Source organism: Salvelinus alpinus, chromosome 28, assembly GCF_045679555.1.
Source record: "Salvelinus alpinus chromosome 28, SLU_Salpinus.1, whole genome shotgun sequence".
NCBI lineage: Eukaryota > Metazoa > Chordata > Actinopteri > Salmoniformes > Salmonidae > Salvelinus > Salvelinus alpinus.
Genome location: NC_092113.1, coordinates 27,183,287 through 27,202,227, shown reverse-complemented (window position 1 = coordinate 27,202,227; position 18,941 = coordinate 27,183,287). Strand labels below are relative to the sequence as shown.

Below are 18,941 nucleotides of genomic sequence, written 5' to 3'. Positions count from 1 at the left end.
TTACGCAGCACGGGTCCACTTCCAGCACAGTGCAGAGCTCCTGAGCCGCTTGGTGAAGGTGGAGGCCAACTACTCCCTGCAGCTGTACCCAGACGAGGGCCACATCCTGAAGGAGCGGCGCAGCATCCAGCATTCCCAACGGACCTTGGTGCACTACCTCCAGACCTGCCTGAGACACAACCCCCTCCTGGCCTCCATAGAAGAGCCAGATGAGGATGAGGAGGACGACTGAGTACTCCCACCTCTGGTACTGGAGAAACATACTGAGAAGTGACGTCTACTCAAAGTCAGACTACTACTAAACACTAGTCTCTTCCCACAGCCACTGACTAGACACAAGAGCACGGGAGTGTGGACCAAGAATATCAGATCACAGCCTACTGTTATCAGTTCACAGCAACTTTCGAAATATACAATTTCTTCCCAACATTGTTTGTACTGTTTGAATTGTTGTCCCTGATTCTTTACACTGTGTAGATCCATTATCCAAGAAGTGACCATGGCCAGGCCAAATGTTGATTCTTCTTAAAGTTTACAAAATAGCCTGAACATGCATGTCGTAAAGGCTGCATGAAGCAGAGTGGTTTACAATGCATTCTTCTATGTTTCGTTATCCTGCATATCTTAACTTTGCTTAACTTATTACAGCTAAAATCAGCCTGCTATGCTGTTATGTAACACATATATGGTATGGACTTAGTGTCCCTTTTAATGTGCCAAATACATGGTATGTTTACAAGTGTATTCACCATGCCAATTCAGAAACGTATCCAGACTTGCAGAAGTTATAGACTGTATTTTCCCATGCCTCTTGCATGATTATTTTCAACAGTTCCATGTTGTATTTGGTAACTTTGGATGGATATAATAAGAATGAACAAACCCAACAAAATATAATATGAAGCACATTTGTTAGAAGTATATTTCAGTAGTTATGTTTTTGTTTGTTTTCTTGAATGAATTTCCTTTGATAGTTACGCATACTTTGTTCATGTGTACTGCAAAAGTTTAACACCTCACTGAAAAGTATACATCTCCCCCAGCAATGTGGACCCCCAATCAAAGTTGTGGAACATCTATGGTGCACTGCTTGTAGTCTGTTTGCAATTGAATAGCCAACTTTACATTTTTCCTTTTTTTTGTTTTACTAAATCCTTTACGATAAAGAATCAATTCCTTGTTTTACAGAAATATTGTTGTGTGTGTTCCATCACTGGCTGCTTTGGAGAGGACAAGTGGAGCCTCGGCCAAAGTATCAGCATTGAAATAGTGACTGAATAACTGTCTGTTGTGTCAAGTATAATTTCTTGAACCAGTCTCGTTGGTACCAGGTGTTTTTAACCTAGACCCCAACAGTCAGACCCAATAGATTTGGCAAGAATTGGATAAGTGCAATATGTCCAGTGGTGGAAAAAGTACCCAATTCTCATACTTGAGTAAAAGTATAGATACCTTAATAGAAAGTTACTAAAGTGAAAGTCAATCAATCAATCAAATAAAGTCCTTTTTACATCAGCCAATGTCACAAAGTTCTATGCAGAAACCCAGCCTAATACCCAAAACAGAAAGCAATGCAGATGTATAAGCACGGTAGCTAGGAAAAACTCCCTAGAAAGGCAAGAACCTAGGAAGAAACCTAGAGAGGAACCAGGCTCTGAGGGGTGGCCAGTCCTCTTCTGGCTGTGCCGGGTGGAGATTATAACAGTACATGGCCAAGATGTTCAAAAGTTCATAGATGACCAGCAGGGTCAAATAATAATAATCACAGTGGTTGTAGAGGGTGCAACAGGTCAGCACCTCAGGAGTAAATGTCAGTTGGCTTTTCATAGCCAAGCATTCAAGGTAAAAATGTAATTCTGCCCCTGAACAAGGCAGTTAACCCACTGTTCCTAGGCCGTCATTGAAAATAAGAATTTGTTCTTAACTGACTTGCCTAGTTAAATAAAATAAAATACATTTAAATTCAGAGTTAGAGACAGCAGGTGCGGTAGAGAGTCGAAAAACAGCAGGTCCGGGACAAGGTAACACGTCCGGTGAACAGGTCAGGGTTCCATCGCCGCGGGCATAACAGTTGAAACTGGAGCAGCAGCACAACTAGGTAGACTGGGGACAGCAAGGAATCATCAGGCCAGGTTGTCCTGAGGCATGGTCCCAGGGCTCAGGTCCTTCGAGAGGGAGAGAGAATTAGAGGGAGCATACTTAAATTCACACAGGACACCGGATAAGACAGGAGAAATACTCCAGATATAACAGACTGACCCTAGCCCCCCGACACATGAACTATTGCAGCATAAATACTGGAGGCTGAGACAGGAGGGGTCGGGAGACACTGTGGCCCCGTCTGACGATACCCCCGGACAGGGCCAACCAAGTCAGCCAGTAAAATACTACTTGAGTAAAAGTCTAAAAGTATTTGGGATTTAAACATAGTTAAGGATCAAAACTAAATGTAATCGCTAAAATATACTAAGTATCAAAAGTAAAATATTGCTGATATTTATCAAATTATTTCACCTGTACACCTGTAATTTATATGGTCATGTCCAGAAACAATGATAGTTTTACTCTCTCACTCAATTCATTTACATTGTGTGACAGAATGAAACGGAAATGAGTTCCATCCCAGTCTTCCGTTTGCCTTAGCCAATCGTTTCGATTGATAGAGACACACGAGGCTCAACTGGCCAATCAGGTTACATTTCGCTGCAACCACCATCCAATCAACGATACGCCTACTTACAGGCCCGAATCCCTCTTCAACCTTCAGTAGTGCTTTTTCTGTAGGGGCACCTTCAACTAGCACTGTCTTTCAGAATAAATATATTTCCCCACAGACATCATGTCCTTTCTGGCTACCAGTATCTGCAGGCTAGCGCCAAGACTCCTTCAGTCAAAGGTAAGCCGAGGCAAGGAGCCTCTTCGAAGTAGAGTGGGCGTCAGTGTCAGCTAATTTGCTAGAAACTAACAAGTAAACTTCAACAACTAGTTAGCCGGCTTGCTCGTTCTCCAGGATAAATGTCGGTTGTTGTCAAGCGCATTCATGTATGCTAGTGGCTACACATCACCAGACTGTTTTGAAGCTTGCCAAAGATGGTTCTCTTTCTTTTAAATGTGTTGGCACTACTGTTTCTCGTCGTTTTTTTTAGGTTAGCTGCGAGCTAGCCAGTTGACAGTGACGGATAACGTTAACTAACAGGAGATTGATTGTGCAGGAGGTTGACGTTTGACAGTTAGTTAGCTATCCCTCTCACATGGAAGTAATTTAAACTGCTTGTTTATGTAACCGATGTGAAATGGCTAATAGCCTTTCAATCGGTGACATCACTTGCTCTGAGACCTTGAAGTAGTGGTTCCCCTTGCTCTGCAAGGGCCGCGGCTTTTGTGGAGCGATGGGTAACGATGCTTCGTGGGTGACTGTTGTTGATGTGTGCAGAGGGTCCCCGGGTCGGGGCGAGGGGACGGATTTAGATAATCCAAAATAATGCATAGTCTTATGTTAGCTACCTACTGTCAGCAGTGGCAAGTTAATTGGCTGGCTAGCTAACCTGCTCCTCCACTTCCCCTCATTTGACCTTCAGTGATAACATTTCCATTCATAAGTAAATGTCCTAACTATTAACGTTAGCCAATACAACAGCAACTATCTAGGTTTGTTCATTTTCGGGTGCTGTATTGTTGCCAACTCCATTTATGTCGCAATCTACACTGAAAAATATATATAAACGCAACTTGTATAGTGTTGGTCCTGTGTTTCATGAGTTTAAATAAATGATCCCAGAAATGTTCCATATGCACAAAGCTTTTCTCTCATTTTGTGGACACTTTTTTTTTTTTTACATCCCTGTTAGTGAGCATTTCTCCTTTGCCAAGATAATCCATCCACCTGACAGGTGTGGCATATCAATAAATTGATTAAACAGCAGGATCATTACACAGGTGCATCTTGTGTTGGGGGCAATAAAAGCCCACTTTAAAAGGTGTTTTTGTCACACAACACAATGCTAAGTTTTGAGGGAGTGTTCAATTGGCATGCTGACTGCAGGAATGTCCACCAGAGCTGTTACCGGTTAATTTAATGTTCATTTCTCTACCATAAGCTGCCTCAATGTTGTTTTAAAGTATTTGGCAATATGTCCAACTGGCCTCAACCGCAGACAATGTGTATGTTGTTATGTGGGCAAGCAGTTTGCTGACGTCAACGTTGTGAACAGAGTGCCCCATGGTGGCGGTGTGGTTAAGGTATGGGCAGGCATAAGCTACTGCCAATGAACACAATTGCATTTTTATCTATGGCCATTTGAAACCACAGATGCTGTGACGAGATACTGAGGCCTATTGTCATGCCATTCATCCGCCACCATCAACTCATATTTCAGCATGATAATGCACGGGCCCATGTCGCAAGGATCTGTACTCAATTCCTGGAAGCTGAAAATGTCCCAGTTTTTCCATGGCCTGCATACTCACCCATTGAACATGTTTGGGATGCTCTTAATCGATGTGTACGACAGCGTGTTCCAGTTCCCGCCAATATCCAGCAACTTAGCACAGCCATTGAAGAGGAGTGGGACAACATTCCACAGGCCATAATCAACAAACAGCCTGGTCAACTCTATGCGAAGGAGATGTCGTGTTGCATGAGGCAAATGGTGTTCACACCAGATACTGACTGTTTTTCTGATTCACGCCCCTACCTCAGTTTTTAAAGGTATCTGTGACCAACAGAATCTGTATTCCCGGTCATGTGAAATCCATAGATCAGAGCCTAATTTATTTTTATTGGACTGATTTCTTATGAACTGTAATTCAGTAAAATATTTGAAGTTGTTGCATATTGTGTTGATCTTTATTCAGTATACCTAGCCAGTTAACTATCCAATTATGTAATAGGTCTATGCATGTGCAACACTGAAGTTTCAATAACACACATTGATTTAAATTCTGTCTTGTCTATCTTGATTTCATGCATTCCACAGAGGTCTGTATTAATTCCTGCGTGCCACTGCTACCTCTTGCCTGGAAACCCAACGTTAAATTGCATTGAATTCTATGTCGGGCAGAAATGAGTGTTTTGAATCAGGAAAGTTTCCTTTCACGACCTCTACAAGTTAGAATGTTGAATACAATTATATTTTAACATACTTTACCGGTTGTCTGTGCAGTTGGTCCTTTTGGCGGTAGGAATGTGAAGCAATATCCACAAGAAAGTTTAATTACATTAACTTTTCAAAGCTCTGGTAGTGTGTTCAGATTTTTATCACCTGAAGCATGCACAGAACCATGTACGGTAAACATGTGCAGGAGCTTGGCAGTAGACATGAGGCTCATTGATGTAATTATACTTTCCTGTGGATATATTGTCTCCTACCGCCAAAAGGACCAACCGCAAGGACAACTGGTAAAGTACGTTAAAATATAATTTTATTTGACATTCTGGCTTGTGGATGTTGTGAGAGGAAACTTTCCTGATTCAAATGCTCATTTCTGCCCATTGGGTTTCCAAGCAACTACCTCCCTGGTCAGGAGTAAGACTTAAAGACTGTCTGAGTGTCCTTGGCACACCGGCTGTAACTAGATTGTAACCTACAGCACTGCCTTCACCCAATTACCCTCCTGCTCAGATCATTCTATTTCTATGGCCCAGATAGCTGACAAATCACGTTAACTTGTGACATCTTATTTGAAGGACTGTTCACTTTCAAGCCTCAGACAGATGTACCTCTCGTTCACCAAATCCCTCTTTGATTCTCAGTTGAAGCATTGATGACGTTGGGAAAGTAGCCAGATGGGACTCCCTAAAAACATGCCACTTCCATACAGCTACGTCCGGAAGTGACTTTTCGTCCCAGGTTTTTGCTAAACCTAACACTTTTTTCCTAACCCTTTTTGCTAACCGTAACCTCATTTTCCTAACCTGCCACATTAATTCTCCTAACCTACTATGAAAAAGTCACTTCCGGTTGTGGCTGTATCGAAGTGGCGTGTTTTTGGGGAGTCTTGTAGCCAGATGTCCCTTGCGTTGACCCCCTGGCTCCATCCCCCTTCCATTGACTTTGACAATCTGACTGATGAGTCTGGTCAGAGATCTGTATATAATGACGAGATGTTCATGTCTTTGCCCTAACAATGGGAGCCCTTGTCCCGAAGGCAGATGACAAGCTTAAATAAAATAAAAAACATATAAACGCTTTGGCCTTATTTTGGACATATTTTTGCGAGAGTGAAACCTCTCACTTCGCCTCTTCCTCTCTGGTCTGGTTTCAGACTACTGGTAGTAATCACCTGCTAAGCTACAAGATTACTGGCAGCCAGTCAAGAACTTTTTTATCCTGCCTGGGCTTATTTTGTATTTTTATTTATTTACTCAAGAACATTCCTGTTAATCCCACTCAATCTCCTAGTTCTAGTGACCGAGTCCTTAGGGTCATCTGCCATTGATGGGTGGTAGCCTTAGACAAATGCAGCTGGATAGCTGGAGTAACAAATACATTATGGTTAATTGAAATTGAGAAATATTGCTAGTTTTTCGCTATAAACCCTCTAGGTTCATTTTCATTCATCATTATACCAGCTGCTCCCATTTACCTCTGACAACAGTATAATGGTCTCCACTATTATCTGCAGTCAAGGCAGACATTGCGGATTGCTGGACCGGATATCAGTTATCTATACTGAACCAATTACCCAATCTTCCCACTCTGTCGTGGATGTTGTGAGTCTATGGGGTTGGATATTTAGGCTAATTGAGAAGTGGCGAGAAATCAGGATTTCATGGTACTATCAGCTCAATGATTAAATTAGGCCTACTTCTAGTAGTCTAGCTGCAGGTATTGGAAATCAGAGTGCAGTTGTGCTACGCAGCTAATTTGAAGCTTCTCTAATGCCTCCTTTATACTCAGTGCTAACCAAGTCTTTGTTTTAACCACAGACCCTCCCTCAGGCTCATGTTTTCTGATGCTTGTATTTTCCTCTCTGCAGAATGCCTCATGTGTCATTGTGGCATCCAGACATGCCAGCTCATCAACAGTAAGTACTCTCAGACCACCTCTTCAAGGCCACTCATTGACAGTTTGCCCATTATTAACGTCATTGTTGGTGAAGCATGATATTAATAGGGATTGACAAGAAGAGATGATTTCCTTCTTTGTTCTCTTTGCCATTATGGATCATGCTGACAACTTTATAAGCCTGTGTTTTTCAACCTATGTTTTGGATATAATGGTTGTTTAACTAACACAGACTTGGCAGTGTTATCACACAGTTTTCACTAGGTTCTCTGTAGTTGATTTTTTTTTTATATAGGCTGGTTTTCAACAAATTTTATTTTGCCTGAGCTTTCAGAGACATGTCTGTGTTTTTGCAGAATTTAAAGGATGTTCTATCAGACCTCATCCCAAAAGAACAAAGTAGGATCAAGAGCTTCAAACAGCAGTATGGCAAAACCAACATTGGATCGATCACTGTTGATATGGTAAGTAATTGAGCCGTATTCATTATCTCAGAACATAATGTTGGTAAAACCATACAAGAGAATCAAAGGCTTTTAATGTAGAAATAAACCACTTTGAGAGGAAAATTGCAAGATTATGTTATAATACTTTTATTGCATCAAATGGTTGTTTTATGCAATAGAATAAGGGGTTGTTAGAATGCTTGTCTGTGTGTGTTCTACTGAGGATGGGCCTCTGGGAGATAACACTGACAGGAGATTTATGTCTTTGGGGATACCGCATTCCAGAGCATGAGTTAATGTTTCTGTTCTATACGGTACCAGTGAGACATGGCTCCAGTATGGAGTTAGGGGGCCAGACACTGGTCTCTACACAATGAAACTGTTTTTACAGCAGATACTTATAATTCACAGCAGACAGTATCTTTCATATAAATCTTAACCTTGTGACCCATTCTATACATCTGTTCGTCATGTAGGTTGAAAGGGGTGTATCTTGGCTATAAAAGACCTTTGTACTTTTGTCTCGGGGCTCTCAACGAGTCGACCAGCCATCATTATCGTAGAGGACTCAATCAATTCACTTTATATGTTTGTTGTATTGACCTGCTCCATTATTAAGTGATTTAAAGATTTAGTTTAAGTATAACTCTGACTTGTGTGATAAGGTTGTCTCCTCATTTGATAGTAAAGAAATTAACCACCACACCACAAAGATCAGAAAAGCAATGGTAAAATCATTTTCAAAATTCCATTAACAAAATGATGTGTGGTGAGGGTCTTTAGTTTATTAATATGTAGAAATGGATTCATATTACTGTATTATAAACCGGCTGCTACGTGATTGGGTCTGATGTTGCCCCTCAGCTATCCCCCTTTTAGCATACTAGCGGTCATGTAATGTACCACTACTCAGCTTGTTTCCTGCCAGCTGAGCACAGCCTCATGATGATGTGGCCGATGACACTTTGCTTCTTGAAAACTTGATTGCTGACATTCAAAACATTGAGACTGTACCAACAGCGGACTAATGAAAAAAAAAAAACTAAAATATAAAGCTGAGTCACAGCTCTTGCCTCCCACACCAGAAATCACAGCAGACTCACCCCAGGGTTACACACACCTCAGCTCTTACAGTGAACGTCATCCATACGTTTATCATTCACATGACATCTTCACCTTTTTTATGACTGAAGAATGTAGATGAATTAAGCTCAGGGTCATCTTTACACATTTTGATTTGAGACACTTATTTCTGGACTTTGATCAGAGAGAATTAGTCTAGCCTATATTGCGCTTTCTGTACAGAATGTAATTTCTGTTGTTTCACAGGTCTATGGTGGGATGAGGGGCATGAAGGGTCTGGTGTACGAGACCTCAGTGCTGGATCCTGATGAGGTGTGTTTCCTGCCATCCCAACACAAATAATCCACTAAACAGTAACACCCACAGAATAATTGATGTGTCAAGCTGAGCACTCTTGTCCCTCGTAGATAAGCCATATTGGCACTTACAGTGCCTTCAGAAAGTATTCAGACTCCTTGACTTATTCCACATTTTGTGTTATAGCCTGAATTCAAAATTGATGAAAACAATTATTCTCACCCATCTACACACAATACCCCTGAAAACATGCAGCCGAAAGTTTCTATTGAACTTGCCATACTAATAAAGGCATTTTAATTAATTATATGAAGAGTGCCTTGGTCCTCCTTTCTTTTTGATGACCCCTGAAAACATGTTTTAAGACATTTTTGCACATTTTATTGAAAATGAAATACAGAAATAAGTATTCACACTCGAGTCAATACTTTGTAGAAGCACCTTTGGCAGTGATTACAGTCTTTCTGGCTAAGTCTCTAAGAGCTTTCCACACCTGGATTGTACACTATTTGCCCATTTTTATTATTGAAAAAATTCTTCAAGCTCTGTCAAATTGGTTGTTGATCATTACTAGACAACCACTTTCAGGTCTTGCTATAGATTTTCATGTATATTTAAGTCAAAACTGTAACTCGACCACTCAGGAACATTCACTGTCTTCTTGGTAAGCAACTCCAGTGTAGATTTGGCCTTGTCTGTTAGGTCATTGTCCTGCTAAAAGGTGAATTAATCTCCCAGTGTCTGTTGGAAAGCAGACACTGGGATCCTTTAGGATTTTGCCTGAGCTTAGCTCCATTCCGTTAAGGACTGGAGTTTTTCAGGATAAAAAATAAACAATTACAAGCACACCCATAAATTGATGCAGCCACAACTATGCTCTAAAATATAGAGAGTGGTACTCAGTAATTAGTTGTATTGGGTTTGCCCCAAACATAACTTTGTATTCGGGACAAAAAGTGAATTGCTTTGACAGATTTCTTTTTAGTATTACTTTAATGCCTTGTTGCAAACAGGATGCATGTTTTGGAATCTTTTTATTCTGTACAGCTTCCTTCTTTTCACCCTGTCAATTAGGTTAGTATTGTTGAGTAACTACAATTTTGTTGGTCCATCCTCAGTTTTCTCCTATCACAGCCATTGGCCTCAGGGTGATATCCATGAGCAGTTTCCATCCTCTCCGGCAACTGAGTTACCATCCAAAGTGTAATTAATAAATTAACCATACTTTTTTTACCCATCTACCAATAGGTGCCTTTCTTTGCAAGGTATTGAACAACCTCCCTGGTCTTTGTGGTTGAATCTGTGCTTGTAATTCAATGCTTGACTGAGGGGCCTTACAGATAATTGTACGTGTGGGGTACAGAGATGAGGTAGTCATTCAAAAATCATGTTAAACACTATTATTGCACACAGTGAGTCCATGCAACTTATTATGTGACTTGTTAAGCACATTGTTTTTACTCCATAACTTATTTAGGCTTGCCATAACAAACGGGTTGAATACTTATAACAATTTGGTTTTTCTTTTATTAAATTATTTTGTGTAAATTTCGAAAAACATATTTCCAATTTGATATTAGGGTATTGTGTGTGTGTGTAGGCAGGCCAGTGACAAAACAACTACATTTAATCCATTTTAAATTCAGGCTGTAAGACAACAAAATGTGGAAAAAGTCAAGGGGTGTAAGTACTTTCTGAAGGCACTATCTAAATTGTGTCAAATTTGTCTTTAGGGCATCCGCTTCCGTGGCTACAGCATTCCAGAGTGTCAGCAGCTGTTGCCCAAGGCTCCAGGAGGTCAGGAGCCGCTGCCTGAGGGCCTCTTTTGGCTGCTGGTCACAGGACAGGTCCCAACAGAGGAACAGGTGAGATGGGGCTAGGGCTAATTTAAACTGAATGTGAAGATTTAGTCTGGTCAAGTGGAAAGGAGGTTAAAGGGTAGCATAAACATAACCACATGTAACATGGATTTGCATTAGTATACGCACCACATGTAACATGGCTTTGCATTAGTATACGCACCACATGTAACATGGCTTTGCATTAGTATACGCACCACATGTAACATGGTTTTGCATTAGTATACGCACCACATGTAACATGGTTTTGCATTAGTATACGCACCACATGTAACATGGCTTTGCATTAGTATACGCACGAAAAGTTCTAATGCAATGTTAGACCTCACTTTTATTTTTCAAGTTATTACATAAAACCGATCAGAATGCCGAAGTCATGCCGTAAAATATTTTTTGCGGGTTGTGGCGTTTTATATGGAGAACCCGGCCAGTCAGCCTATTCCCTATAATGTAAACTCCAACAGAAATAAGTTAATGTATAACTTCAAATTAAACCAAATCGTTTGCACCTTCATAACTCCAACTTGTAAGTCGCTCTGGATAAGAGCGTCTGCTAAATGACTTAAATGTAAATGTACTGGTTTCAATAAAATGACAACTGAGTTAACGACCAAAGAAGAGCAGAGGAAGAGGCCTTTTCACCAGCCTGAGGGAGTCAGCTAATCCAATAGCGATATAGGGAGGTAAATCCACATTGAATTTACCAGGTTTATCTCATTACTGCTGACTCTCGTGATGTACCGGTAGGTCGGTAGGGAACAGAGGTTGCTGGCTTAACATTCACGCTCGGCACAGCACCTGGTTTCAGTCACTCATTCCGAATCCTGCCTTCCACTGGTTATAGCTATCAAGTCCTCCATGGTTAAATGAGCACTGCATACAGTAGACGTGCCCGTGGTTCCCTTCATCCAATCCGCTCGCTTCAACTGGACAAACCGGTTCCACTACAAAGCTAGCTTCTCGTTTTTGGGCCACAAATTGTGGGTATTACTGCACCCAGCAACAACCCAACTCCAACACACATCCTTGGCATTTGGTGTTTGCTGCAGCTCTTTCTTGAAGCCACCACAAGATGAGGTCTAATTCCACCCTAATATGGCTCAGCTGGAGGAAATTCCTATATTACATACTAGAAGCAAGTTACTTTATGGTTTAGGAGGAAGGCATTGAAGTTCTACAACCATAGCAAAGTGATGGGGATTTATAATGTTTGGGATTGAAGAACATTTCCTGTCTCAATTTTTTTATTGGCCCTACTTGTACTCACCGATCATGTTTGCATCTCATCTCTCCAGGTGAGCTGGTTGTCCAAAGAATGGGCTAAGCGGGCAGCACTCCCCTCCCACGTCGTCACCATGCTAGATAACTTCCCTACCAACCTTCACCCAATGTCCCAGTTCAGCGCCGCAATCACAGCTCTGAACAGCGAGAGCAGCTTTGCCCGGGCCTACTCCGAGGGCGTCAACAAGGCCAAGTACTGGGAGGTAAGTCACACGCACACAGATCTCAGCATGTATTCTTCACAGACCTGGGTTCAAATGGTATTTGACATTTTTTAAATACGTTGTCTGTGTTTGATTGAACGTGCCTGGTGAAATGGAACAAACAGAAAAGCTATAAGGTGTAAACCTTGTACATCTGGCGCTTCAGGCAGGCTAAAGCCAACGCTCAAAGTATTTGAAAGATTTTAAATATAATTTTAACCCAGGTCTGCATTCCTCACACTACACTACAATGCAGTACAGGCAGAGGTGTGGCTAAAGGCATTAAACCAGTGTGTGATGCCAGATCAATGAGTCGTCTTCACTAAACCTTGATTGATTTTAAAGTACCTTTCAAGTGTCTGTTCTTTTAAATGTGAATTTTAACACGCACACCAGGTCTCCCTTGAACAAGAGCATATTCATCTCTTCCTCGACTTCCTGGTTAAAGATTAGGCTAAATTTAGGTAAATAGAAACACAACCACACTGTTTATTGTGTAGAGCAGGGAATTACAGCCACAGAGTTCGATAGGCAGACTTGAAAAAGCTCACAGACCAAAACACCAACAGGAAATCACCTACCGAGGTAATCGTGTGTGGGATTTATCATGTCTTTCAGTGAGATCCTGTGGGAGACAGTCTACTGACTGTTGATTAAACCACCTACCCTTCTCTATTCAGTTCGTCTACTCTATTCCTGTGGATCTACTCTATTCCTGTGGATCTACTCTATTCCTGTTCATCTATTCAGTTAATCTACTCTATTCCAGTTCATCTATGAGGACTCCATGGACTTAATTGCCAAGTTGCCATGTGTTGCTGCTAAGATCTACCGTAACCTTTACCGTGAGGGCAGCAGCATTGGAGCTATTGACTCCAACCAGGACTGGTCCGCTAACTTCGCCAACATGCTGGGCTACAGCAACTCTGCTGAGTTCACTGAACTTATGAGGCTCTACCTCACCATCCACAGGTATTTTACTATGGGCCAGTTTCAGGTTAAGAATCTCCACTGAAGAATCTCCATTGAAACCAGCCCTGAAGGATGTATATTTTAAGCATAATTACAGTTTAAGCGCCTTTGGGTCATTGAAAAGCACTCTATAAAACCCAGGTATTCATATTATTAACCATTATAAGTCATTGATTTATTTTACTTTTGGGGGGGTTGCCATTTTGTCTATGTTCTGGCTGTAGCTCCTTCCCCTTCCTTTGCCACAAAATTCTGGCATTGCATGATAGAGAATTGTGAAACCCTCAAATATAAAAATTCTCTGCCCCCTAGTGTTTATATGTTGCATTAGAATTATTCTACAGTTTTGGGGGGGATAAGTCTGTATTTGAATATAGTTCTGTATAAATGTTTTAGTTAGTAATAATCAATAATGTGAAGTACAATTTTGTAATGAATTACTATACATTAAAATGAATGTGACCCTTTGGGGTTTCAGTGACCATGAGGGAGGCAACGTCAGCGCCCACACAAGTCACCTGGTGGGCAGTGCTCTGTCGGACCCTTACCTCTCCTTCAGTGCTGCTCTGAACGGGCTGGCTGGACCTCTGCATGGGCTGGCCAACCAGGTCTGTGTCAATCCTGTCCTTTGCTCTGCACAGTCACATGGATGGATAGATGGATGGACAGAACGATAGTCATGTTGGCGTAACTGGCTTTTCCTTAACATCAGCACAACAGTGCTTTTATAGAGTGTTTCTGTTTTAGACTTGCTGAGGTTATAACAGTGTGTTTCTGTGTGCCCTGCAGGAGGTACTGGTGTGGCTGACGGCCCTGCAGAAGGAGATGGGAGGGGAGGTGTCTGATGAGAAGATGAGGGATTACATCTGGAACACACTCAAGTCTGGCAGGGTAAGAGCGCATCTGGCTTCACTATTACGACGCATCTTACCAAAAATGTCCTAGTTCTCCAGGATTCTGGGAATCAGGAAGGAAGGAGTGAATCCTCCAACGGGATTCTGAAGAACACAGGACATTTGGGGGGAAGTTTGCAACCCTAATCCTCACACCCTCTCTCTCTGCCGTAGGTGGTGCCAGGCTACGGGCATGCTGTTCTGAGGAAGACTGACCCCAGGTACCAATGCCAGCAGGAGTTTGCCTTTAAGCACCTGCCCAATGACCCCATGTTCAAGCTGGTGCACCAGCTCTACAAGATCGTGCCCCCAGTGCTGCTAGAGCAGGGTAAGGCCAAGAACCCCTGGCCCAACGTAGATGCCCACAGTGGAGTGCTGCTGCAGGTAAGCAATATTCTTTATTCGGGCATTCTGCTCAACAATGTCCTATTGTAATGTTACGTATTGCAATGTAATGCAGATCCATTCTGAAACTTCGATGCAATTTGAAAGTGAATTCTAAATGTATTTTGACCAGTCAGAATTACAATCCAGATGTACTTCAATTATAAGCATCACAAAACACAGCACCTGTGTGTTTTAGTTTAGTCTTTTAATCATTCCATTTTTGTTGACCCTCTGTAACAAAACATATTTGACCTCTCCCTGGCCTTCCCCCTGACCTCTCTCCACTACAGTATTATGGGATGACAGAGATGAACTACTACACTGTGTTGTTCGGCGTATCCCGAGCCCTGGGAGTGCTGGCCCAGCTGATCTGGAGCCGAGCCCTGGGCTTCCCCCTGGAACGCCCTAAGTCCATGAGCACGGACGGACTCATGACCCTGGTGGGGGCCAACAAGTCAGGCTGAAGAGGGAGAGAAGGGAGGAAATAACAAATAAAAGCTGACCTCGCCCCCATCCCCATGAAAGAGATTCAAAGAGACAGTACACTTTTTTAAATTTATTATTATTATTAATCAAAAATCCCCAAAAAGGGCGTTTGATATTTACATTGTTTGGTGTGAGACTGTTAGGTATTCATAGATATCCTATATTATATATCCCCGCTATGCCTCCACATTTGGAAGATAAAGAGAGAAGATGCAAAACACGTACTCATACACTGAGTGTAAAAAAACATGAACTCCTTCCTAATATTAAGTTGCCCTCAGAACAGCCTCAATTTGTCAGGGCATGGACTCTACAAGGTGTCGAAAGCGTGCCACAGGGATGCTGGCCCATGTTGACTCCAATGCTTCCCACAGTTGTGTTAAGTTGGCTAGATGTCCTTTGGGTTGTGGACCATTCTTGATACACACAGGAAACTGTTGAGTGAGAAAAATCCGGCAGTGTTGCAGTTCTTGACACACTCAAACCAGTGCACGCGGTACCTACTACCATACCCCATTCAAAGGCACTTAAATCTTTTGTCTTGGCCATGCACCCTATGATTGGCACGCATTCACAATCCATGTATCAATTGTCTCAAGGCTTAAAAATCCTTTAACTTGTCTCATCTCCTTCATCTACATTGATTTGATTGAAGCGAATTCAACAAGTGACATCAATAAGGGATAATAGCTTTCACCTGGTCAGTCTGTCATGGAAAGAGCATGTGTCCTTAATGTTTTGTACACTCAGTGTATATACAATTCACCTGCCTAGAGATTACAGCTAGTTTAATTTATGTTCAGTGTTTGCTAACCCCATGCCTCTCGTATGGTGGCCAGGCCTGGGTTGCCCAGTCTGTCACTCCACCTCATTACTACAGAGCTCCCACCTACCTCTGTTCCTGACTCAAGACAATTACAGCACAGTAGGCTAATGTGGTCTTGTAGCATCTTATCAGCTTTCCCCATGTGCCTGGGAGGACTGGGCCACCAACAGATTGAAGATGTGAAGGGGCATAAAAAGTAGCATGAAATCCAAACTCGTATACTCTGTTTTACTATTGTTTCAATTGGAGCATATCCGTTTGGTTTCCAGGCTACATAAACATAGAATTATGTGGGGAGTTACAGACGAATGCCAAATGGTCATCAATTGAGATTTAAATTGTGGTAGTTTGACATCAAGATTAACCCCTTTAAAAAGCAAGCAAAATTAATAAGGAAGCAAGTTACTTTTAATTTCGGTCACATTCTGCTGGTATTAGTTGCTGAAGCTTTGATTGTCTGGAAAGCCTGGCCTAATCTAAAACAGAGAAACATATCATTTCTTTTGCCGGAAACCCTCACCCCATTTATCTATACATTTCCCCCAATGTCACTCTAACCATTCTGATTTCACTCCCAAGAACACTCCAGTAAAGAAAAAGGTCCTTCTCTGTAAAAGTATCTAACTTCCACAGAAGATGTTCAATTTTGCCGAAGGAGGATGCAAATCAGGAAAAAAAGGGTACTGCCCCCTTTTTAAAAATTAATATATATATATTCTCATCTGGCTTGATTCCCTGACTTCAATGGATTTAACCTTGACCACACCTCAATGATCAAAATAACCTTTTGTTTTTTGTCATTCAATCGTGTCTTACATTCTTTCCTTTCAATTTCTGTCTGGGCATCTTTTGTAATGTGGGATTTGTGTGGGTAGGATGTATATGATAGAGCTCTGAATTGAAGCCTGGAGTACCCAAAGGCCTGATTTAATAATAGCATAGACTTGTCATCTTTGAAGGATTGGGAGGACAAGGTCTTCTGATTTTAGTATGTACATGAATGCAAGCTTGGACATAAGTGTGCAGTCGGGGGCTATTTGTCTGTTGAGGTCCTGTCTTAATTTTGTTTATAAACTGGGTGGTTCGAGCTCTGAATGCTGATCGGCTGACAGCCGTGGTATATCACGCGTATGACAAAACATTTGTTTTTACTGCTATTATTACGTTGGTATCCAGTTTTAATAGTAATAAGGCACCTTGGGGGTTTGTTGTATAGGCATTGTGTTGCGCCTAAGAACAGCCCTTAGCTCTAGTATAGTGGTCATATAGCATACACTATACTTAAGCAATAAGGCCTGAGAGGGTATGTTACTAATGCCCCAGAAAAGCGCTTCAGTGATCGAGCTGCTACTTCAAAATGAGCACTTGTTGGTTTAGAATCCTTAATTCTTAGCAATATTAAAACCCCTGTTAGATTTGTCCTTTTTTGGGTGTTGAATGATAAACCGCTAATGTATAAAGATAATAATTTGTGGTTTTATTTATACTTTGTATATAGTTATGTATAGCTTGAATGAATGAGCTATTTTCAAAAAGTATTGCTCAGTCATACAGCTGTGTGATTCCAACCTCGCTCATTACGTCTTTCTGTTTTACGTGTCGTTTTGAAAGTTACTCTTGTAAATAAATATATTGCCCGTTTTATATGGGCTTTTTCTGCTGTTTAGGGGGTGTTTGCTTTGACTGTTTTCAAGCTTGCTCTCAGGCAGCAGATATTAGTTGCAGGCACATAGCAGCTTTACCTGTGCTTATGTTTATCAACACAACATACTATATAGCAGCTGTAGCACTTCTCACACTGCTTTCTGGAACAACTCATTCAATGTCTGTCAGACTTCACTGACGTCAGCCCCCTCAGATTTCTATGCCTTGCTATTCTCTCTTGGCTTCATGTTTTTCTGTGTTCATTCTTCTTGGTTTGTCTTGTGGAGTGTGGTTATTTCTGATCATAGGGTCTAAAGACCGTGTGGAACCAGGGGAAGATCTATTTAGGTGGGATTCAGTTGGAGAAAGCTATAACGGGATGGGTCAAATAGGTGAAAGGCGCTTAGAACAAATGGAAAACCAATAAATGTTTTTATTAACACTTGGTGTCATGTTCATCTTTACTCATGGTGTGAAGAGGTTGAAAACTGACAAGGTTATTTCAATAACAAATGGATAATTGCAAAGTCGCTGGTAATCTAGTCCTGGCAGATTGTCCTCCTGTCTCAATGTCCTGGATGAACTGTACATAATCAGATTTGGACTGGCATTAAGGAATGAGAATACCCTTGTGCATGTACAAAAATAATACACAACCAGCCAGCTTACCTTATGTCAAATATGCCCAGCAGTCCATGTCTCACCTCTGGCTCTCTTTTTTTTCTGGCTCTGGAGAACTGCAGTCATAAGACCAGTCCGAGGATAATGTTACACACTGAAACAACCACTCAGCCGCTGTTGCATGAGCCCCCACTGCATTCATAAGTCTCTGTACCAGGCCATGTCTGTTTCTGTATACAGGGCTAGACAGCTGAATCACAAGGAAGTGGGGTTTTGTTTAGTGAACTTTAGTTAATGTCCTACAATCAATTTATGTTCTGTTTAAGTACGGTATTACCCAACATGGTAGTCTATCTTCCGTTGATTTAATTTGTATAGGTATGGTGGTGTATGGAAGATATGTGTAATAATAATTGGCAGATGGTTAAAGGAACCATCTCTCTGTGCTGTTATTAATAACTGGCCCAGATACCACCACCCTGCTCTGGTTTCCCTTTGAAAAGGCAGCATCCCATCCACACATAGCGGAACCCCACCACCACCACCACTCACACACTGATTCACACTTCTTCACCTGTTGCATTCGGCGCATGTGACAAAATGTGATTTGATTTTTTTCCTCTTCAGCTTCTGTGCTTGACACTGCGAAGGAAACAACTCGATAAGGAGTTATGGCAATATGTATTTAGACTACATTGTATGGATGCACATTCCCAATATTCCATTGCATTGATAAGTGTGATTTTGTAGTGAGCAGTGACCAGCTGCTCATGGTCAAAACCAGAATGTGACATTTTGCTGAAATTCTAATTGAAAAAAAAAAGTAGAGCACAAATATAGTGTTTGTTCTCCAACTGATACCATGGTTACAGAAGTGTAAATGAACACACTAAAAACAACTTAACAACTTAAGTAAAACCAATTTGATCAGCACGC

At 41.5% G+C, this 18,941-nt stretch overlaps 2 protein-coding genes and 1 long non-coding RNA gene across 3 annotated transcripts in view; 2 read left to right on the top strand and 1 right to left on the bottom strand.

The window, feature by feature from the left end:
- LOC139557578 (inactive dipeptidyl peptidase 10-like) overlaps window positions 1-1,286 on the top strand; it is a 47,462-nt gene extending 46,176 nt beyond the window's left edge. The window contains exon 25 of the mRNA XM_071372571.1: window positions 9-1,286. Within this exon, the coding sequence (XP_071228672.1) occupies window positions 9-232 (224 nt within the window). The 3' untranslated portion in view covers window positions 233-1,286. The remainder of the gene's footprint in view (window positions 1-8) is intronic.
- LOC139557582 (uncharacterized) lies at window positions 777-12,095 on the bottom strand. The gene is made up of 2 exons (XR_011671431.1): window positions 11,960-12,095; window positions 777-2,165 (listed from the first exon to the last, which is right to left on the bottom strand). It is a non-coding gene; the product is annotated as an uncharacterized lncRNA (long non-coding RNA).
- Window positions 2,726-17,826, top strand: LOC139557580 (citrate synthase, mitochondrial-like). Its single transcript, XM_071372574.1, has 11 exons — window positions 2,726-2,896; window positions 6,979-7,026; window positions 7,364-7,471; window positions 8,783-8,848; window positions 10,567-10,698; window positions 11,988-12,176; window positions 12,946-13,148; window positions 13,627-13,756; window positions 13,938-14,039; window positions 14,216-14,425; window positions 14,719-17,826. Exons 1-11 carry the CDS (start codon window positions 2,840-2,842, stop codon window positions 14,890-14,892), a joined length of 1,419 nt encoding a protein of 472 aa, XP_071228675.1. The 5' UTR covers window positions 2,726-2,839; the 3' UTR covers window positions 14,893-17,826.
- The last annotated feature ends 1,115 nt before the right edge of the window (window positions 17,827-18,941 follow it).

Excerpts from the sequence above, each read along its gene's own strand:
- LOC139557580 (XM_071372574.1), top strand. The coding sequence starts at position 2,840 with ATGTCCTTTCTGGCTACCAGTATCTGCAGGCTAGCGCCAAGACTCCTT. Across the intron at positions 8,849-10,566 it reads CAGTGCTGGATCCTGATGAG|GGCATCCGCTTCCGTGGCTA; the intron begins GTGTGTTTCCTG and ends ATTTGTCTTTAG. Across the intron at positions 13,149-13,626 it reads CTCTACCTCACCATCCACAG|TGACCATGAGGGAGGCAACG; the intron begins GTATTTTACTAT and ends TTGGGGTTTCAG.